General features: G+C 33.5%; 1 protein-coding gene across 1 annotated transcript; it reads left to right on the plus strand.

Annotated features, from left to right (window-relative positions):
- Positions 1–15,703: 15,703 nt before the first annotated feature.
- LOC114177764 (lecithin-cholesterol acyltransferase-like 4) lies at positions 15,704–21,742 on the plus strand. Its single transcript, XM_028063275.1, has 11 exons — positions 15,704–16,115; positions 16,953–17,044; positions 17,134–17,252; positions 17,827–17,962; positions 18,121–18,172; positions 18,560–18,660; positions 19,249–19,431; positions 20,117–20,274; positions 20,389–20,443; positions 20,859–20,912; positions 21,067–21,742. The coding sequence occupies exons 1-11, from the start codon at positions 15,869–15,871 to the stop codon at positions 21,472–21,474; spliced, it is 1,605 nt and encodes a 534-aa protein (XP_027919076.1). The 5' UTR covers positions 15,704–15,868; the 3' UTR covers positions 21,475–21,742.
- The last annotated feature ends 572 nt before the right edge of the window (positions 21,743–22,314 follow it).

Raw genomic sequence — 22,314 nt, forward strand, 5'->3', positions numbered from 1 at the left:
GCCACCAGAACTCCGGCAATGCCTGCGCCACTGCCCACATCTTCTCGCACCAACTGCCATTCTCGCGCCTCTTCCTCTCCTTCATCCCGATGCAACCACCGTCGCTCAATCGCCGGAAAACATAGCCCTCGTGGCTGAACCAGTTCTGCGCGACATCTGCATCCTCTTCGCAGTCCTGCAACCACCACCACACCGTGACAGCTTGCGTAGGGACAACGGCCGCCACCTCCTGCAACTCTCGCACCACCGTGAACCACCGTTGCGTCTTCTTCATCACGAAGTCACCACCAACGCGCGCACACCAAAACCGCAGCCCCTTCATCTTCGCATCATGCCAGTATCACCATGCCTGCAGCATTCTCTCACACGTCCAGACCCACCACTGCTGCACCAGGTCTGCTCTTGAGATCTGCAACGACCAACTCAAAGCTCCGCTGCGTTGCCATCGCCACCATCGTCTTCGTTCAGGATACTGTGGGAAACACCATTGCAGCGGCACTCGCGGCTTCTGCAGCAGCCACGACCACTCACGGAACCACCACCAAACCCTAATTGCGGAAAGGAAAACTGATTTGGGAAGAGAGAGACTGCTCCGACACGTGGCAGCCTCTAGTTGGGTTGTTAAAAAGTCAAGACTGGTCAACCAGTCAACTCTGAGCAAGGATTTGGTCAACAGTGGTCAAATTATCTATTTTATGCTATATCAGGCAGGTGGTTCCTCTATAGGAACCCTAAATTGGCCTAGGAAGGAAAAGATAGTCTGGCGGCAGTTCACCACTAACCAGACTAATTCTGGAAATTTCCCAGAATCACAATCTTTAAAAATGGAATATACAAATCCTACATAATCATACCAAATTCAGCATACCAATCAGAATTAAATTAATCAACGCATGAATTACCCTATTTAGCATGCCATTCAAATTAAAAATAGAGTTAACGCGTAAAAGCTCCCCTAACCTGGTTCCTTAGCTTAAATTAGACAATTGATGAAGCTCTCCCTTGATCACCAATGGCCACCTTTGGTTTCCCTCAATTCTGCCTTCAACTCCCTCACGTCAGCCCCTCTCACTCACCCTTGCCTCTGTTTTTCTAAGTCTAGGTTCAGCCTTGCCAAAACCTTGCCTAAACTCTAACTTTTTCCTTTTAAACTAGTACTTTAGGTTACCTAAAAATATTAAAACGAATTTAATTTCATTTACCTTTTAATAACCCTCCATCTCTCATCATGAATGAGAATGCAGCCCCCCCTTGGCCGTACTGCTTCCCATTGCCTCTGTTAACCTTTCCCATTTCCCTCTAAAGTCACCATTAGCAAAATAAAAATAAGCATAATTTCCATTTAGCCTTTCCAAGGTTTGAACCCATGACCCCATTGTTACCACTCAAGTGCATAACCATTTCAACCAATCATGTTTCATGCTAACCATCACAATTCAAGTATCATAACATACAAGAACATGTTTTCATAAATTTAAATAACAAACCATAACATCAAAAGTTAGCATACATAGGACTCGAACCCAAGTCCTCTCGCACAATCAAAGTGCTCTCAACCATATGAGCTAGCACTTTTCCACGTCTTACCAATCATAATTTAATGTCATAATTATTACCCCTCCAGTATTTATTAATTAATTATTTATTTAATTAATTAAATTCTACAGGTCTTACAGTACCCGTCCAGCTAAATGGGAATTTTGTACTCCCATCTGCGTTCAAGAAATAGGGCTTGCCTTCTTCCTTCACCACAACTTTGAAGTACCCGTCCTTAAAGTGCTTAAAAGACTGGGAAAATGCGTCCAGTCTACTGATACTAGGACGACTTATCAGAGACAGCCAAGTAGTCGGCTGGCGGGGTCTAGTGTCATAGAAGTACAGGAAAGCGTAAGGTGAAGGCTCCAAGTATAGAGATTGGAACAAGATGCGGAAGGCTTGCAAGTAAGCCCAACTATACGGGTGCAACTGTGTAGGTGCCACGTTCAGCGTGCGCAACACACCCATAGTGAAGTCATCTAACGGTAGTCGCACATGTAGCTGAGAAAAGTGACACATGTACATGTAGAAGAACTTCTCTGTGGCCCCCTCCTGCCCGTGACACACACAGTCAATAGCGCTAACCCTCTTCAGGGAAACAATATCCCCGCTTACACCCTTTGTGATGACAAGCGTACAGTTCAGCCAAGAGTTCAATAAGCGAGACCACCGGAATAAAGATGATTGATTGCGGACATCGACAACCACCCACCCATAACGGCCTTTGGCCGGCCAGTCACTCTCGGCCAACTCCTCTAGGGGATCTTCTCGGACCTCCCTCACCATTTCCATGGGGATCCCGCTTACCATACCTCCAGAACTGGTACCCTCTTCATCAACTTGCCTACCTCTACTCCTCTCCGACCCCATACTCTCACTACTAGATGTGGACAACGACACGCTATCACTACTAGACATACCTTTTCTCATGTTTTCGGAAAGATATCGGCTGAAATTGGGAACTAGTCGGACAGGAAAACGCACACAAGACCTTTGAATACGAAATTCTCGCAAATGAACCAAGTAAACCCTCGCTTGTTTTGAAATCCATATTTATAGGCCAAAATCCCAAACGGCGAAAACCCCTTCTCGCCAAAACAACAACTCATACCAATCGACACCATCATCACAAGAGACGTGACTCTAAAAAACGACGACGACAAAACTTCCTGATTTGATCCCTGACACCCCTTCCCCTACCATCAAACTGTTACCACTTTTTAGCCTTAACACTGTTCATCATACTTAAAGGCTAGGAGACTGGTGTACCACACCTAGCCGATCTCGCGAGCATACCAACACATAATCACCCTTGACCGACAACTCATATCGGCCAAGGCTGGGAGACTGGTGTACCACACCTAGCCAAAGTCAACCGAATAAGTAAATGATACATATATGCCAAGGCGGTCAAGTAGTCAGCCTAGGTCGAGTTGGTCTAAGCCTTACCAGATTAAACCGATAGCATAAACCGTCGAGGAAAGTAGTCGGCCTAGGCCGACTACTCCAATATACTTAGTAAAATTGAAGCCTCTTCGTGTTCAATAGGTCCTAAGAGCCTGGACTAGGGCCTAGGCCCACTTACAGCCCAAACTAAAGCCCAAGCCAAGGCCCGGCCCATGGCATAACCAAACATAATTAATGCTCTATAAATACACGTGGACCCCAGTAATTAAAGGTACGCATTCATTAATCATTGATTTGACCTTTTGAGAGTTTTGACTCACTTGAGCTTCGGAGTCCCTTCTGCAGGTAACCCCTCTTGGGTCCAAACCGACATGTACCAACCGGGAAAAGGCCAACTGAGGAGATAGCGAACTACATGGGTAAGGTGACGCTTGTGCCTAACTTATCTTGTTTGTTCTCTGCAGGAACACTATCATCACACAATGCAATCAATTTAAATAGCTAACCTCCCTTATATGACTACAAGCATAATACACACTCTTCTCTACCTCTAAGCACTCTTAATAATAGAGAAGGCGACATCTACACAAAAGATGTATAAATAATCACAGCCTAACAATCCTAATTCAATAAAGAATCATCAAGAGCTTTTAGACTAGAAATGCAACCATAAACATTGTCCAAGCCAACGACTAAACAACTCTGAAAAAGAGTAAAGAGAAACTTTTGTTCGATAATTTGATAAGTGGTACTCTTGATTTTCAAACAAAAGCTTAGAAAGAAGTTAATTGATTTCTATTTATATGAAAACTTTTTAATAACAAAGTAATTTAGTGTCTATTATAAAACTATTTCTCCTTTTAAGTATTTTATAAAGTCTTATAGGACGTATATTTATTATTTGAATGAAAATTTCAATTATGTGCAATTTGTGCAACTTCAATATCATATTTGATTTGAATTGTATCATGCACAAAGTAATTATTAATCACTCTTACTAGACAACGATAATTCACTTAAAGTAATTTTTTTTGTGGTCTCCACACTTTATTAGTTAGAATTAATCTACATTTTTTTAATCTTTTATATTTTGTAAAAGATTAATTTTTTTTGTATGAAATTTAGTCTTAATTTTTTAATTCGGTTTAATTGACTTTTCTAATTGTTGTATAATTAAGAGTATTATTCTCTTTTGATTTCTTTTGTGTCTTTTAAGTTTCTATTTTTTTACATAAACTAAGAAAATAAATTTTTATTCTAATAAAATAGTTGTAAAATTATTTATTTTAGTCATTTATATATATGTTTAATCAATATGTATATATGTGTAAAATATTTAAAATTAATGTAAGGGCTAAATGTATAATAGGTAAAGAAAGAGTAAACGTGTTTTTGAAATTCTAAAGAACACATAAATATCAACAATTTTTTTTTGCAAACTTAAGACATAAAAAGGAATGAAGGGGATAATAATTGAATCAAGTATTTATAAACTTTTTATATTTTCTTAAGAAAACTTTTTTTAAAAGAAGTGTTCACTGAGGATAGGAGAATAACTTAGGTTACCTTCTTTTCTATAATAACTAGAATTTTGTTCCGTGCAACGCATGTAGAGCTGTCAAAATGGGTTGGAACCTGCGAGCCAACTCGGCTTATCACAGGTTCGGGCTGGGTTTGGTTGAATTTTTTTTATAAATTTCAATACGGGTTAACTTTTGACCCGGTTCATTTAGAACCCGGCTCATCCGGGTTGAACCCGTGATGAGCCACCGGCTCACCAACCCGCAGATAAAAGGGTCACACAAGTGTTTTTATTTATTTTTATTAAGTTGGGCTTTACATTTGGGTCATGTTAGATTTTTTTTTATCCAACACATAAATAATTTGTATTTTTTTATTTTGGTTTGTATTTTGATTGTATTAAATTTTATTTAGATTTTAATTAGAATTACAATTTAGTTTTGACTAAAAAAATAAAAAAATAATTTTTTTTAATTAAGTGAACCCGTGAGTCAACCCGTTTAACCTGCCAACCCGTGGTGGGCCGGGCCGGGTTCGAATTTTTTTGGCTCGCTAAAAAGTGAGTCGAGTTAGGTTGGCTCACTAAATCATTAACACGTGATGGGTCGAGCCGGGTTACCCGTTTTGACATCTCTAAACGCACGAATTATTTTTTAGATGAATGAATTTTGGTTTTTTAGTAAATGGAAAAAAATTAAGTTAAAAATAGATATAAAAAATAATGATAAATATAATTTAAATTAGGAAATATCAATTTTATCATGTTTATAAATGAATTTAATAATTCTGAATATCTAGGATCATGACAATACTAATCGTGGTAATTATTGTTTTATCCAATATAAAGTTTTAACTTTCTGAACATTTATATATGTACCTGTTATGACATTTGTACAAAACTTCTAATTGATTTCATGGGTCAAAAGACCATTATAATCTGCAATATAAAATCGATATAATTTTATTAAATTTAAAATTGGATTAAAAAAAACAAGGGTTAAATATGTTTTTATCCCTTAACTTTCAGTGAATTTTGGAATTAGTCCATTTTGAAACTTTGAACCAATTTAGTCCTTCATCTTTTGAAATACGTGGATTTAGTCCTTTTAATCAAATTTTGTAAAGTTTATTTGACATTTCAAGCGCGTTTCACAATAGTATTTGACTTAACATTAAAGCAAAAATGTGTCAAATAGTATCAATTCAAATACAATCCTAAAATGCGTACGAAATATCAAATAAACCTAACAAAATTTGATTAAAAGGACTAAATCCACGTATTCCGAAAGATGAAGGACTAAATTGGTCCAAAGTTTCAAAATGGACTAATTCCAAAATTCACTGAAAGTTAAGGGACCAAAAACATATTTAACCCAAAAAACAAAAAACTGATAAGATTAATTTTAATTAATATAATAACATATAAAAATATGAAAATAATTAAAATAAAATAAAAAAGGAAAAATAAATTAAAAGAAGAAATTTCTTATCATTTTTCACAAATAACATTAATATAAATTTCTTTATACAATAAATAATAAATAATAACATTAGAATTAATAAATACGAAAAGTAATAAATACTAATGTTATAATTAATAGATACTAAAGGTTATTATGTTTTGGTTCTATACAAAATTGTGGTTGCAAAATTGAGAAATTATAATTGTATAAATAAAATCCAATTCAATAAATTTTCAATACATTACAAAAATTTTCAATTAAAAATTAATACAATTATAATTTCTCAATTTTATAACCACAATTTTGTATAGAATCAAAATATAATAACCTTTAGTATCTATTAATTATAACGTTATTAATTATAACGTTAGTATTTATTAATTTTCGTATTTATTAATTATAATGTTATTATTTATTATTTATTATATAAAGAAATTTATATTAATGTTATTCGTGAAGAGGAATAAAAAATTTCTTCTTTTAATTTATTTTTCTTTTTTTATTTTATTTTAATTATTTTAATATTTTTATATGATATTATATTAATTATTTTCATACTTTATATATTAATATTATTTGTGAAGCCTAATAAAAAAATTGCTTCTTTTTTATTTTATTTTAATTCTTTTCGTATTTCCATGTTTATTAAACAAAAGTATATATAAATCATTTCAAAATTATATATTAATATTTCATGTTTGAAACAAAATATTGTATTTTAAAAGTACACAATATAAAATAAATACTAAAAAATTAAATTAAATATTAAATTATGTAATTAAGTATTAATGAGAGAGTTTAAATACTTTCTTTTTTTATCAAAATCAATATTAAAATAAAATCACTAATTGTTCTACAAACTTAGAAGAAACTACAATTATAAAAGAAAAACTGGTCGTATCATGAAAAAAAAAGGTGGTAGATTCATTTCCTTTAAATTTAACTTTATTAGAGACAATCCTTCCATATCTAATATCATTAAATTTTTTTATCTCATGTTGAATATTATGATCTTCGTAATGTGTGCTTGAACTTGAAATATATATTGATTTTAGAAATAAGATAAAATTTTTTAAAACAAATATCATGATAATCTGATTTTTTTTCTTTTTTGTGATGTAACTGAATTTGTAAACAATTTTATCATACATAACACACATTACTTCGATGTTGGACAGTCCGATGCTTACTGATTTTAACATTGTATTGGGAGATTACGAAATCATCTCATGAAATTTATGCGACTTCCTTAAATCAAACCATGTGAGTGTAAATTTATGTTCTTTAAATTCTCAGATCTTCTTTTCAACTCTTTGCCTCTCTTCCAAACTGAGAAAAACCAGCACAACATCTTTGAGTGAAGTTACGTTCATGAAAATTGGGTAGGCAAAGTTGAAAGCAAGAAAAATCTACACTTTACAATAATTTACCATTAAACAATTAGATCAACACAAAATGCAGCAAATTTCTTTGTTATTTCTCCTCGTAAAAAAGCTAGTAGAAGTTTAGTTAAGCTGATCCACATTGTTGAACTTAATTTCTATAACAATTAACATGATCCATCTTAAGTAGCAAAACTATTAAATTATACTTTGAAGCATAGGAATGAAAGTAAAAAAGTAAACAACTTGCTCTTTCTTGTCCCTGGTTTGGATAGATCATCCAGTTTATTAAAAGCAAATCTATTTCAACATAAATTAGAGTCTAATGCTAATAATTTTCCAACAATTTTCCAAAAGCAATGTCAAAGCTATTTAATTTATGTGCAAAATAATATATAGTATGCCAAACCTGTAGAATAAATTTCATGAAAAACTATTAAGATAAATTATAAATAAATATGTTAGTGTTTTACCCAATGTATCAAAGCTCTTTAATTTATGTGCAAAGTATGTGTAGTATGCCAAACCTATAGAATTAATTTCATGAAAAACTATTAAGACAAATTATAAATAACTATGTTAGTGTTTTACCCAATGTATCACAAAAAAATATTAAAATAAAAAAAAAGAAAATCTATTATAGAATGAAATGATCAGAAGTATGTGTATTGTGTACTAGTTCACAGCTTCTACCAGTACCTTAATACAACAATATTTAACATGCCAACCGAAATAAACTAAAGAAAATGGGTGAAGGAGAATTTTGTTGCTGAGCTATTTCTTCAAGGGAGTTTGAGAGCATAAAGAGAACAGTAAATAAATAAAAATAACCTAAAATGCACAAAATTAAGTATGAATATCTAAGGGAAAAAATTGATGCTGAGTTAATAATTATATAAAAGGATGATGAGTTTTACCAAAATACAATTTTCCAAATCTTTCGTCTCCTAGTTCTCTGTCAGGATCAAAGAAGTTTGTAGTTTCTTAAAAGTGTTTACTTCCCTTCTCAAATTCTTCTAAAGAGGAACTATGTGAGATTATTTTATAATTAGATAGTACAAAAGATGTTATTGCATGGAGATAATTCTTTTTCATTAGACAACCATAACACAAAATCTAAATGAAAATAGTCAAATACAATTACAGACCAAAATTCTGATTATAATTTGTCTTTAGACAAACAACAACAACACAAATATCATAACATCAATCTTCCAAAATAATCTGAATGAAGACAAAATAGAAATGTTGATAATCCAAAAGTTTAGACAATTCATTTGCAATACACAACACACTTTTGTTTTTTAATATTTTTTAGCAACATCTTCAATGATAACTCATCATTGTATGTGATGGGGAAAACAATAACAAACAATATACCAGAGAATGCAGCGGATATAATTTCCCCTAACTTGCAAGAATCTATGAGGAGCAATAATCAAAGAGCAGCAATAATAAATCACCAAAAGCAGAAATAAAGACACCAAGATTTTTAACGTGGAAAACCCCTCAAATCAAGGGTAAAAACCACGAGTCGTCCAGACCAAAGAAATAGCTCCACTATGATCAACAAGAGTACAAAATAGTCTCAATCAATAGCACAAATTAGTGCCAACACCCAACCAAATAACAAAGCAACAAAGCTTTCAAATACTCATCACAAGAATACCTTGTAGAAGGTTGTTTCTGTCTATCAGACCTCCTGAGTTGGACTTGAGGTGATTCAGATATATCACCAAGATCATCATCATCATCATGTTCCTCTTGAGCATCATCAATTGGAACCTCTACTCCACTTCCAAACTGTTGATCATCAACATCACCATGTTGCTCATTGTCTTGAGCTTCTATTTCAACATTCTCCAAATTGTGAGCGGACAACCTCATCGGATTACCATCAGTGAGATTACTGTCTTTTTCGGGTGTGGTCTTCTCCACCTTATCAATGTCTTCAATGGTCTGGTCTTCCATGAATTGTACATCACGGCTTCTAACAAGCTTCTTCTCAACAGGATCATAAAACCTGTAGCCAAATTCATCCTCACCATAGCCAATAAAGATACATTGCCTTGTCTTTTTATCTAACTTGGATCTTTCATCCTTAGGAACATGAACAAATGCCCTGCAACCAAAGACACGCAAATGGTCATAGCTAACATTCTTACCAAACCAAATTTTGTCTGGCACCTCAGTATTCAAAGCAACTGCGGGACTGAGATTAATAACATGCACAGCTACAAGCAATGCCTCTCCCCAAAAGTGCTTAGGCAACTTTGCTTCCGAAAGCATACATGTAACCCTTTCAACCAAGGTCCTGTTCATCCTCTCCGCTAGACCATTCAACTGAGGAGTTTTAGGAGGAGTCTTCTCGTGTCTAATACCATGCTGCCTGCAATAAACATCAAAAGGTCCACGGTACTCACCACCATTATCACTACGGATGCATTTCAGCTTCTTGCCTGATTGCCTCTCAACCATAGCATGAAATTCCTTGAACTTTTCAAGTACTTGACCTTTCCGCTGAAGAGCATAGACCCATAGCTTCCTGGAACAATCATCAATAAAAGTAACAAAGTAAAGTGCACCACTAAATGACTTTACCTTTAATGGGCCACAAACATCAGAATGCACCAATTCAAGCAATTCTGACTTCCTTGAGGGAGGATGCTTCTTAAAAGATACTCTGGTTTGTTTACCAGCCATGCAATGAGAACATTTCTCCAATTCTGCATTTCTCAATCCCATAAGCACATCCTTTTTAGCTAAGCAGTTAAGCCCTTTCTCACTTATATGACCAAGCCTCCGGTGCCACAAAGATGCCTCCATATACATAGCATTCACACTGTCTTTAGCAACCAAAGCTTTAGTCCAATACAATTTAGATTGTTTCTCCCCTCTAGCCATAACCAAGTTACCTTTAGTGAGCTTCCATTTACTAGAACCAAAGTGATTGTCATAACCACAATCATCAAGCAACTGCACAGAGATTAAATTAAAACGAACATCTGGAGCATGTTTGACTCCTTTAAGCAACAACTGCACTCCCATGTTGGTTTGCAGGCAAACATCACCAACACCAATCACTTTAGACTCACCATCATTACCCATCTTCAACACTCCAAAATCACCAGAAGTGTAAGATGTGAAGAACTCCTTCCTAGGTGTAACATGCAATGTAGCACCACTATCAATAATCCACATGCTCTCATCAGATACAAGATTAACGGACTCAAAGTCACGAAGAAGAACAAGATCACCATCTGTAGCAGTAGTGACACGATCATCATTATCATGGTCATTCTCTCTCTGTTTGCCCTTCTTGTCTTTGTTCTCCTTTTTCCACTTAAAACAATATTTCTGAATGTGCCCAGTTTTATGACAAAAATGGCACTCTAAATTCTTGTATCTTGACTTGGACTTGCTCCTACTCTTCTCTCTACCACCTTTATGTTCCTTTGTCTGACTTCTCCCCCTAGCTTCTGTAACAAGCATCTCAGACTGAGATGAAGAACCATGTGCCTTCCTTCTCATCTCTTCATTAAGAGCACCGCTTTTTGCCATCTGAAAAGAAACAACACCATTCGAGGCAGAGTTCGTAATTGAAACCCGAAATACCTCCCAAGACTCTGGTAGAGTATTAAGCAACCATAATCCCATAACTTCGTCATCAAACTTTATGCCCATTCCTGACAATTGATCTAGGAGCCCTTGAAACTCATTTAAGTGATCAGAAATAGAAGAATTCTCCTTGTACCTCAAATTCATCAAGCAATTTAACAAATACAATTTATTATTGCCCGACTTAGAAGCATACAAAGACTCAATCTTCTCCCACAAAGCTCTGGCATGTGTCTCATTAGCAATATGATTATAAACATTATCTTCAACATATTGCCGAATAAAACCACATACCTGTTGGTGCTCAAAGTCCCATTCTTCTTCAGACATAGAATCTGGCTTCTGTGTAGTAAAGACCGGAAGATGCAATTTCTTGACAAATAATAAATCTTTCATCTTGCCCTTCCACAAATGATAATTTGTACCATTCAAAGCAACCATCTTTGCATTTGCCTCCATCATTCAAGCAAGTAAATATAGCCCAACCAAAAGCTCTGATGCCACTCTGATGGGGAAAACAATAACAAACAATATACCAGAGAATGCAGCGGATATAATTTCCCCTAACTTGCAAGAATCTATGAGGAGCAATAATCAAAGAGCAGCAATAATAAATCACCAAAAGCAGAAATAAAGACACCAAGATTTTTAACGTGGAAAACCCCTCAACTCAAGGGTAAAAATCACGAGTCGTCCAGACCAAAGAAATAGCTCCACTATGATCAACAAGAGTACAAAAGAGTCTCAATCAATAGCACAAATTAGTGCCAACACCCAACCAAATAACAAAGTAACAAAGCTTTCAAATAGAGAAGAACAAGAGGGAAAACCTCTACAAATCACTGCTGCAGTGCGAAATTAATATCTCCCAACTCAGACCTCGTATCAAAGATCCGACCGGTCAGAATGAAGAGCAATGAGTTCCGAAGCTGCTGTAAAAATTTCAGCCCGATCCAACGGTGAACGAATCCACAGCGCTGAATTTACTGCGACAGCTCTATGAAAAACGTGAACAGAATTTTCCCTCTACCTCTCCCTCTATGTGTTAGGACTTTCAGTGTATTCTGACTCTATTGTTCTGCCTCTCTCTTTATTTTATAGCCTCCTCTCCACTAGGTTTAAGTGAGACATGGGCTTCTCAAATTTTGGGCCTTTTCTCCACATAGGAAGGGAGCCCAATACCCAACAGTATGACTCTAACATAATTTCAAAATCTCTTTTAAGAGAAGTGGTTGGCAAATCAGTATGTAAAACTCTCCAAATTATTGATTATTTAGTAAACTTGCTCAACAAATCCTGATAAATAAATACACATATTTAGAATATAGACAATGATAAGTGCATTAATTTCTTAATGAGTAAAAGCTTATAAAAATAACCTACCAAATATAAAAATAACACAATATGACATATGAAATCATGGAAAAAAATAGAAAAAGAAAACCATACAAAAAAATTGTGCAAGCAAAGTTTAAAAGTTAAATAATTACAAAACACAAAAGGCTAATATCACGTTACAAAAGGATTCAAATAAAAAACACTTGAATATAGGCTATATATTTGATTTGTTGTTGACAATGTTATAATCATGTCAAAACTTAATCAATCAACCAACATTTTTTTAAAATAAACAACAATTGGTGAGCAAAATTAACACAACAAAGTATGACAAAAGATTGGAATCTATAAATACAAATGTTCATAATATGAGTAAACAACAAAGTGTGAAAAGATGTAATTACATGAAAGTATGACAGATAGAACAAAATATTTCAACACAAAATCAGCACCAATGCAGGTTAAAAACAAAAGAGATGAAAGAAATGGAAAACTTCAATACAAAAACTAAAATTTTAAAAAAATTATCAACCATGACCATAAGATCCAATGAATCCAAAATTTAAAAATTGCAGATAAAATGTGTCTCATAACTATTACCTTTAGGTATTCCAAAGGTTGAATGCATGTATTCCAATGCCAAGAGTTGTAGAGTAGACCACCTATAGAGTTTCTTAGCAAGGACAAAGACTATATGCTAACATACACATATAGTTTATAACATTAACAATGATTCACTACACAAATATACATAATCGTATTAGTACCTCTTTCCTCCATTGCACCATGTTGGTCCACAAGTGTTCTACTTTCTCAATATCAAATTCATTGCTTCTAAGAATCTACGACAACATCACAAAACTAAACTTCAGATCCATGGCTTACAAACAAAGGTGAATAAAGAAAATCAATACAATTTACAAAACATAGTATTAGCCATCTCTTATTACAAATTTAGCATGTATTTTTAGTTTATATTGCAAGTGAGAATAAATTCCATCTCAATGACTAATTTCAAACAACATTTTTTTACTTTTTCATCTCGAGTCGTCCACTTACCATGAAATTCCTTTTCATCAGTTAAGACCATTGGTTCTTTGAAAAGAGTCTCCTTTTCATCAATTAAGAATATCGAACATCAGTTGCTAGTCATCAACCATGGAAACATACATATAGTGAGGTAGATCGAAAGGAAAAAAATAATTAAAAAACAAAATAAATGTAAAATATATAACTACAAAAATCAATGGTGAAAAGAAGATGACAAAACCTTCGGAAGCGCGGTAAAGAGTCTCTTTTTCATCAGTTAATACCATCAGTTTCTATTCATAAACCATGGAAACAAAATATAGTGAGCCAGATCGAAAGAAAAAACAAAAACATAGAAGAAGAGAAAGATCCAAAACCATACATCCATAAAATGTAGGTCATAAGAAACCAAAATTAACGAAGAAAGAAAAATAGGGATTTGCTCGTAGAGGAAGAGTGAGGCGGCACAGGGGATGAGAGAAAAGTTGGGAGTGAAAAAATTAGGGTTTGAGGCGGCAGAGGATGAGAGAAAAGTTGGAAGTGAAACAATTTAGGGTTTGAGGTGACAAAGGGTGAGAGAAAAGTTGAGAGTGAAGAAATTAGGGTTTTAGCACATGAGATGAATTTTTCTTTTTGAATTTAAAGCAGAAAGAAGAGATCACACGTGTAAGAGCCACACTTTGCCACTTGTCAAAAAAAATGGAGTGTTTAAACTTTCCACTTTTAGTTAATTTTGTGTGTTCTTCTTTTTGTGGTTGATGAAAAAACTTACACTTTATACTACCTTCAATTGCATTATGTATAGATTTTATCTTAACAGTTCACTTTTTGGATAAATCTTTAAAAATTTATTAAATTACAAATATTGTTTTTGATCACTTTTAACATCTAGTCAAATATTTTTAACTTGTTTCTCAGACTACGTTTTAAGTATTATTTATTATACCCCTCTCTCAGATAAAAGTATAACTAACCGTAGAAAAATTTGTATTCACAATTGTTGGTTGATACCAAACTTTGAATGATATTCTCCGTTGTTTTATTTTATTTTCTTCTTTTATATATATATATATATATATATATATATATATATATATATATATGAAAAGTTTAAAAATTAGCTGTTAAAATACATTAGACTTAGATGAGAAGAAAAAAATAATTAAACATTAAATGCTTTTCATCAACTATATAATATAACTTAGTCAAGTTATGCTGCTTAAGTTGATAGGCTATTTTTGACTTTATACAATAGATTTGTCATGTAGCAAAATAAATTAGTTTTATTTTGTTTTCTATTCTTTTATGCTAATGAGTGTCTTTTATAATAATCCGTTGTCCAATATGTTATCTTAGTTTTTCTGTGAAAAATTATCTTCAAAATTATAATTAATTTAAATAGATGATTTTTTAAATCTAGGCTAATTTAGTTGCGAAATGACGGATCTGGATCTGATTTTAAAATAATTATCGAAAGAGCTAAGTCGTATATCTTAGAAATGACTTTTTTTTTTTTGAAAAAGTCATGAAATGCACCATGATTTTTGAAAATAAAATCGTGGAAGAAAAGAACAATTTCTTTAATAATGTTGAAGTTATACTTATCAAAGACAATTTCTATGAAAATTTAGTTTAATTAATCGCACATGATTAAGTCATCATAGGATTAATGACTTTAGTTAAAAAATTTGTTAAACTAAAGTCTAACCAGAAGTTGGTCTAACATATATTGGTCAAACAATAATGAAGATTTTTACTCCTCATTATTCAAACGTTTTAAATCAAAATTTATTTTGTGAAGAACTCCAAAATTTTCACGTTGGTTACTTGTTTTTACAATTTCGTGAAATTTAAAATTGTTTGAGGGTGTTACCTTGTGTATTTTGATCATTTCAACACAATAGAAAATTAATGATTTTTTTTTGTGACGTTGATAAAATAAAAATATATTTATGTAGTGAATTTCATGAAATTCAATTTTCTTTCATATATATATATATATATATTTATTTATTGAGTTCACGGTTTTTTTAAGTGACTTAACGTATCTATCATATAAATAAAATTAAAATTTGTTTCACTTTTAAGTTTAGAATGTTTACTGCCAAAGGAGAAACTCTTTTTTTAGGCACAAATATGGGTTGTGTTATGCATTGTGAAGCTTGTGTTATTATTTTTATTATACCAATTTTTTTAAACAAAAACATTGGCGTGAACTTAAGAAAAGTGGGGTAGAAATAGTAAAGTCTCTTTAGACATGTGAATGAAGCCCAGAAGACAACTGTAAATTAAAAGTTGTTGATGATAATGTTAAGAAATATATTTACTAATCATACCCTTGACTTTTTGTTTTCAGAGCGTGATTAATGGTAACCATAATAAACATGACAAGTGGCAATTAATTATTCCCTTCAATTCCACGCTATCGTTTCTCTTCTTCTTCAAACTGTGAACCTTCCGCGCAACGCAGAGTTGTGCTGGAACACTTATCCTGAAGAAATAACCATTTTACGGAACATAATAGCACCTTCCCCAAATCATCCAAAGATTCCAAACCCTAATTCGTGATTCTTGATGGCGATCTTGTTGGGCGAAATTCTTCAATCCGTGGAGCTGTGGCTCAAATTGATGAAGAAGCCACAGCCAGAGGCCTACGTCAACCCTAATCTCGACCCCGTTTTGCTGGTTCCCGGTGTCGGCGGCTCCATTTTACACGCCGTTAGCGACCCCGATGGGAGCCAGGAGCGCGTTTGGGTTCGCTTCCTCAGCGCCGAGTACAAGTTGAAGACCAAGCTTTGGTCGCGTTATGATCCTTCCACCGGTAGACCTAATTTTTCATTTTGCATAAATTAAGCGCATTGGAAGTTGAAACTGATGCTGTTTAGTTTCACCTGTTGCTTATTTATCTAATGATGTTTTCTGATAAAAGAAAAGTAAAAAGGTTAAATGTGATCAGCGAATGTGTTATTTTTTTTTTCTTTAAAAAAAATGTTAAATTGCAGCTTTATGTGGTAAAACACCGAATTGTGCTTTTTTTTTTTTTGTTTTTTTCCCTTTCCTATAATTAATTAATGGCCATAGTTAGTCAGGGAAACAAGAAATTGTATGATTGAAAAATGACGTATGTGGATTAACAGCTTAATTAAGCTTATGTATGATAAGAGTTATTACAGTGAGAGGTTATCTCTTTTGAAGCTTCCACATGAAACTCGTTGACCGTATGTTTGGTTTAACATGTAGCAGTATTTGATTCTCATCGAGCAAAAGCTATAAATAGTAGCTTCTGAGTTATACTTTTTATGTTATTGACATGAAAATGTCACCTGACTCACGAATTTGATGTGCAAACAAAAGCTAAGTAAAAAGCTTAGGAGCCACTTTCAAAAGCTTAACTACATTTTTAGCTACTTCTTAGTCAACCTTCAATTTTAAGCTTGAGTTCTGTATGATAACTCCAAACAAGCTCTGCAGAAGCTCTTCCAAGTGGCCCTAAATTGTACTCTTGTGTCTTTAACGCCTGCGCGTACCCAAGCTTCTGTGCCTGCCCAGTTTATTTATTTCTTTACTGAAATCATTTGTGTTTTGTGCTGAAGAGTGTGCTAGGAAAAACTTTGAATTTGGTGATCTGAACATCTACAATAATCTTCTTTGAAACCAGGAAAAACTGAGTCCATGGATCCAAATTCAACAATTATGATTCCTGAAGATAGGCATGGACTCTATGCAATTGATATTTTGGACCCTGACTTGGTATGCCTGTTTTATACTGAGTTGCTTATATCTGCACTGCAGATGTCCATCCAATTTATTCATGAATCGTATATAATTCTTTTAAGCAGATGATTGGAAGTGAGGGTGTGTATTATTTCCATGACATGATTGTTGAAATGCGTAAGTGGGGATTTGAAGAGGGGAAGACACTTTTTGGTTTTGGATATGATTTTCGCCAAAGCAACAGGTAGCTAATTAATTTAACGCTGGAGCAGTTTAATGATTCTTGAAAAAGGTGTCATTTCCTTTCTCATCACAAATCCATATGGCGATGTTGTTGAATGGTAGCACCATGTAGGAATGGAGTGATCCTGCTATGTGATGTTTCTGTGGCAGAATTTTGGCCTTCTGCCATTGGTAACACTGCATAACACTGAAACTAAGGAAATTCAAACACCCTACTCTGCACATATGTACAATTTGTGAGATTATTTAACTACATCTTTCTGCATGGAAAAACTATCTCATATTTATTATGGAATTGATTCTTTGTAAGGAATTCACTAGTTTTATAATTTGTTTTATTTTTATTAAAGGAACATTTTTCGGAGGAAGTGAAATTTTGATAAACTAACGTAGCCTAAAGTGAATTGTAATTGTGCAAATGGAACTTAATCTGATTGATGTCTCTCAAGTGTATCTTTTTAATTATTGGTTTCCTGGTGGTTTATTTCTCACCGAAGGATAAGGTCTCTACCAAGTATTTACTCAAACAAAGTGAAGGCAATTTTTCTTACAACTTCTCTGTTTATATCAATTAGGTTGCAGGAAACAATGGATCGGCTGGCTGCAAAATTAGAGTCAATTTATAATGCCTCAGGGGGAAAGAAGATAAACATTATTAGTCATTCTATGGGTGGTCTTTTGGTGAAATGTTTCATGAGCCTGCAAAGTGATGTAACACATCTGTTAAGCTTGTGATTTTGGTTTTATTTTATTTTGTTGTTTCCATTTAATCTTATCAGTGACATTTGTCAATTCATGGTTTATAAACTTCAATCTTGGAATTATCTACTGCTGAAACATGACTATATTTCTTTTGTTGCCTTCCTCAGATTTTTGAGAAATATGTTAAGAACTGGGTTGCGATTACTGCACCGTTCCAGGGTTAGTAATTATATTGTGTATTTATCAAAAGTATGGAATTATAATTAAGGATATTTGATGAATGATTCTTTTAGCATTTCAATGCAATTTATATAATGATAGGTCTATTAGAAATTTGTTTTCCTTGTTTAGTATATTTGAAGGCAATGCCATATTTTCTTCATATGCTAAAATAGTTAATGGAAAAACGTAGTGCATGATAGATCGCTACTATATTTTCACTTGATTTTAACCTAGATATTATTTGAACTCATAACATTGTGTAATTTAATAATTTTATTTAATTGCTTTCATGTGTTTTGTTTTAGCTGGTTAGGGGTTTTCTATTTATTTGTTTTTGCCATAGAAATTGCATGACGGTGTAGTTGTATGATTATATTTATGCAGGTGCACCTGGAAGCACCAATGCTACCTTTTTAAATGGAATGTCATTTGTGGAAGGATGGGAACAGAACCTTTATATTTCCAAATGGAGCATGCACCAGTTGGTATATATCAGTTATTTGTCTTCTTGATTTGTGCTATGAATTTGTTTATCAACTCTCTGGGCAATTTATCCTTCCTTACCATTCAGCAATGGCCACTGCCCGAAGTGTGGGTAGATTAAGTGTTTATTAACCAGTCTGAAGATATTAGAAAGCAGTGATGATGACATCTTCCTGAAATCCAAGTCAAATAACTTAATTGCTTAATTACTAGCCACACTTCACAATTATGCTTTCTAAAACTATGATTACACTAGAAGGAAAAAGAATTCAGAGCCCGAATATGGTAGAAAAAAAATATAATGGTAGTTTTGTCAGTTATAGTTTTGTAGAAGTTATTTTATTAATTGATTGCTTTTCATATTTTGTATGATCTTCGGATATAGTGTGCATGTTCTGATTTTCCAGTGTATGTGTTGTTGGATGGTTCTTTCTGTTGTTTGAGAAAGGATTATCTAAAGCATAATCTTGCATTGTTTTTGTTATTGTATTCTTTTGTCTTGTTTTGATTAATTTTGTTCTCTCTTTCTGATTTTGTATTTAGATACTTCAATATTGTAAATTATTTATTGAAGTTTGTTCCAATCACAGCTTATTGAATGCCCATCCGTGTATGAACTGAGAGGTTGTCCTAATTTTCATTGGAAACATGTTCCTGCTCTGGAATTGTGGCGTGAGAGACATGATTCTGAAGGGAAATCACATGTTGTTCTGGAGTCATATCCACCATGTGACAGCATTGAGATTTTGAAGCAAGCTCTTGTAAATAACACTGTGAGTTACCTGTGTTAACTTGCTCAGAATGGACATTAATGGAACTTCGTTAAATTTGAGTATGGAATTTTGATGGAATTGGATGCATTATAGTTTAAATTTTATTTTTGGAGCATTGGACACTTTTTGCCGTCGACTATTAAAATCTACAAATAATGATTAATGGATAATTTGGGATGGAAGAAATCATAATTTAAAGATGCTTTGCCTTTTTCTATCTAGAGATGAACTTGGAACTTTAACTTGGTCTCTATTCTCTCTTAATTTAAGGAAATCTTTAGAGTAAATTACACTAACACCCCTTGTGATTTCTTGACATTGCACACAACCCCTGTACTTTTCTATTGTTCACAACAACTTCACTTAATGTTTTTCAATCAATAAAAGGGTTAGCTTAATGAATAAAGGGTTTTAGTGTAATGCATAAAGGATATCAGTGTAATGTTTTTAAAACAATTAATTAGGCAGTGAACGGGTAGAAGAAACGAGGAATATTGGGAGAAATTTAACAAAACTGCGGGGAGTGTCAATTTAATTTATTCATCTTTATTTATTCCAGGGGTGGGGAAAGTGGAGTGGTGGATTTCTTTAGAATACATTAATGCATTTAAGGAGTACTAGTGTTGCTATTCAAGATCTAGTCATCTAGGATGTTTATTTATATATAGCTCTAACTGTGATCCAGGTTAATTATGATGGTGAGAATATACCCCTGCCCTTCAACTTGGATATCCTTAATTGGGCAAACAAAACATGGGAGATTCTATCTTCTGCCAAACTTCCCTCACAAGTTAAATTTTACAATATTTATGGGACCAATCTTGAGACTCCTCATAGTGTTTGGTAATGCCTCTATCAATTCTTTGTATGTTACTGTGGTTACTCTAGAACATGCAAATATTTATAATTCTTTTGGAAACATGTGAGTCGTAACTTGACACAACTATTATTCTACAGTTTAGGGAGTGCGGACAAGCCTGTAACAGATCTGCAACAGCTACGTTATATCCAGGTCAGTACATTTATGATTGTGTTAAATACGTGATTCGTGATTCATGTTATGTATTGATTGAGACGGAGAGTTGCCCAGGTTTAAAATACATTATTACTTTTGTTACTCTGAAGGAAAGTCCGGAACCATCTGGGTTTTGTCTGTCTGTATTTGATTAGTTCAATAAACTGTAGACTAAGAGAATTGTTAAATTTAAATAATTTGTTTTTAAAGCCCTTGTGGTATGCCTGACTTTGAAATATGACAACCTCTTCTCTTCATAACGTTATCTCACTTTTCTTTCTGGTGTGATAGAGTTCAAGTATTTTCTTAATTGATCATTTTTTATGCTAAATCTTTGTAAATTATTTCTCCTCATCATATGTATACTTTGCTTTGGTTGCCCATGCTTACTTTTATCTTTCTTAAAATCCAGGCCAAATATGTATTTGTTGATGGAGATGGAACAGTTCCTATAGAATCAGCTAAGGTTTGCTTATTTTCCTATACTCAATCCTTGTGCAATTGATATATCTAATCTAATTAAATGTTAGTTTTCTTGATATTATGTCTATTATGTGGCATTACTGTTGGTGGTAATTGAGCTAAGGCCCAAAATATATTTGGATTAAACCTAAATGCAGGCTGATGGTCTTAATGCTGAGGCAAGGGTTGGAGTGCCAGGTGAACATCGGGGTATCCTTCGGGAGCCACATGTATTCCGGCTTATAAAGCACTGGCTGAAGGCTGGAGTTCCTGATCCCTTTTACAATCCCCTCAATGATTTTGTGATTCTACCTACTGCTTTTGAAATTGAGAGGTATAAAGAGAATGGTGTTGAAGTAGCATCCCTAAAAGAGGAATGGGAAATTATTTCCAAGGACCAAGATGACCTGAGCAATACAGCGGATAAAATGTGCTCCATATCAGTTTCACATGAAGGAGCCAATCAATCTTACTCTGAGGCTCATGCTACCCTGGTTATTCACCCAGGCACTGAGGGTAAACATGTTCAACTCAATGCTCTGGCTGTTTCAGTTGATGCCTTGTGAATCACATTCAGTTGAAGTAACTTGGAGTGGAGGGAATAATTTCTATATAATTCATTATGGTTGGCAAGGCATCTCTTTGTATATAGTGAGTGATATTTGTTTGATTTGCTTTGCCATATTCCCCCCGTTTCATGTAAATGATATTTGTGAACCTTCTGTATCTGTTGTGAAAACGAATACCATCTTCCTCACATTCTTGTATATATTATGTGAATCTTATGAATCAGTTATGAAATGAACTGATTTATTTGTGACATTCTTAATTTCACGTCAATGGCGGCATGCTCTGTACAAAGTTGTTCGTTTTAGTATAGACTTTTGCATTTGTTTTTACGTTTTTCTCCAGTGTGTCTGTATTTTATTTTTGATCAAAGGAAAGTACTGCTGCATTAAACAAGAATGTAGATCATAAAAGGGAAGTAACTCTTTGATCCCCATTTCCTGCAGCCATGGTATTTCTTGGGGGTTATCTTTCATTTATTTGGAAATGTAAAATATACATTAATGCAAATAATTATTTAAAAACTACTATTGAAAAAAGTTATATATAAACATAAATATAAAGAAACAAATTTATTTTTATTCATATATCATGATATACCTGCAACTTTTTTCTGAAACAAATACACACAGAAAACAACAATGAAAACATCTAATGAGTTAAAATAAAATATAATTAACACAATTAAGAAACTAAAAGACTAAATAGATATAAAGAGTTAGTCCCATAAATATTAATAATAAATATAAATAAACTTATTTATTTAACCTTGATGTCTTAATTAAAAAAAGTCTTTAAAATAATCAACTACAAATAGATAACAATTAGTCTATAAATAT

Source organism: Vigna unguiculata, chromosome 3 (assembly GCF_004118075.2).
Source record: "Vigna unguiculata cultivar IT97K-499-35 chromosome 3, ASM411807v1, whole genome shotgun sequence".
In the NCBI taxonomy this organism is placed as follows: Eukaryota; Viridiplantae; Streptophyta; class Magnoliopsida; order Fabales; family Fabaceae; genus Vigna; species Vigna unguiculata.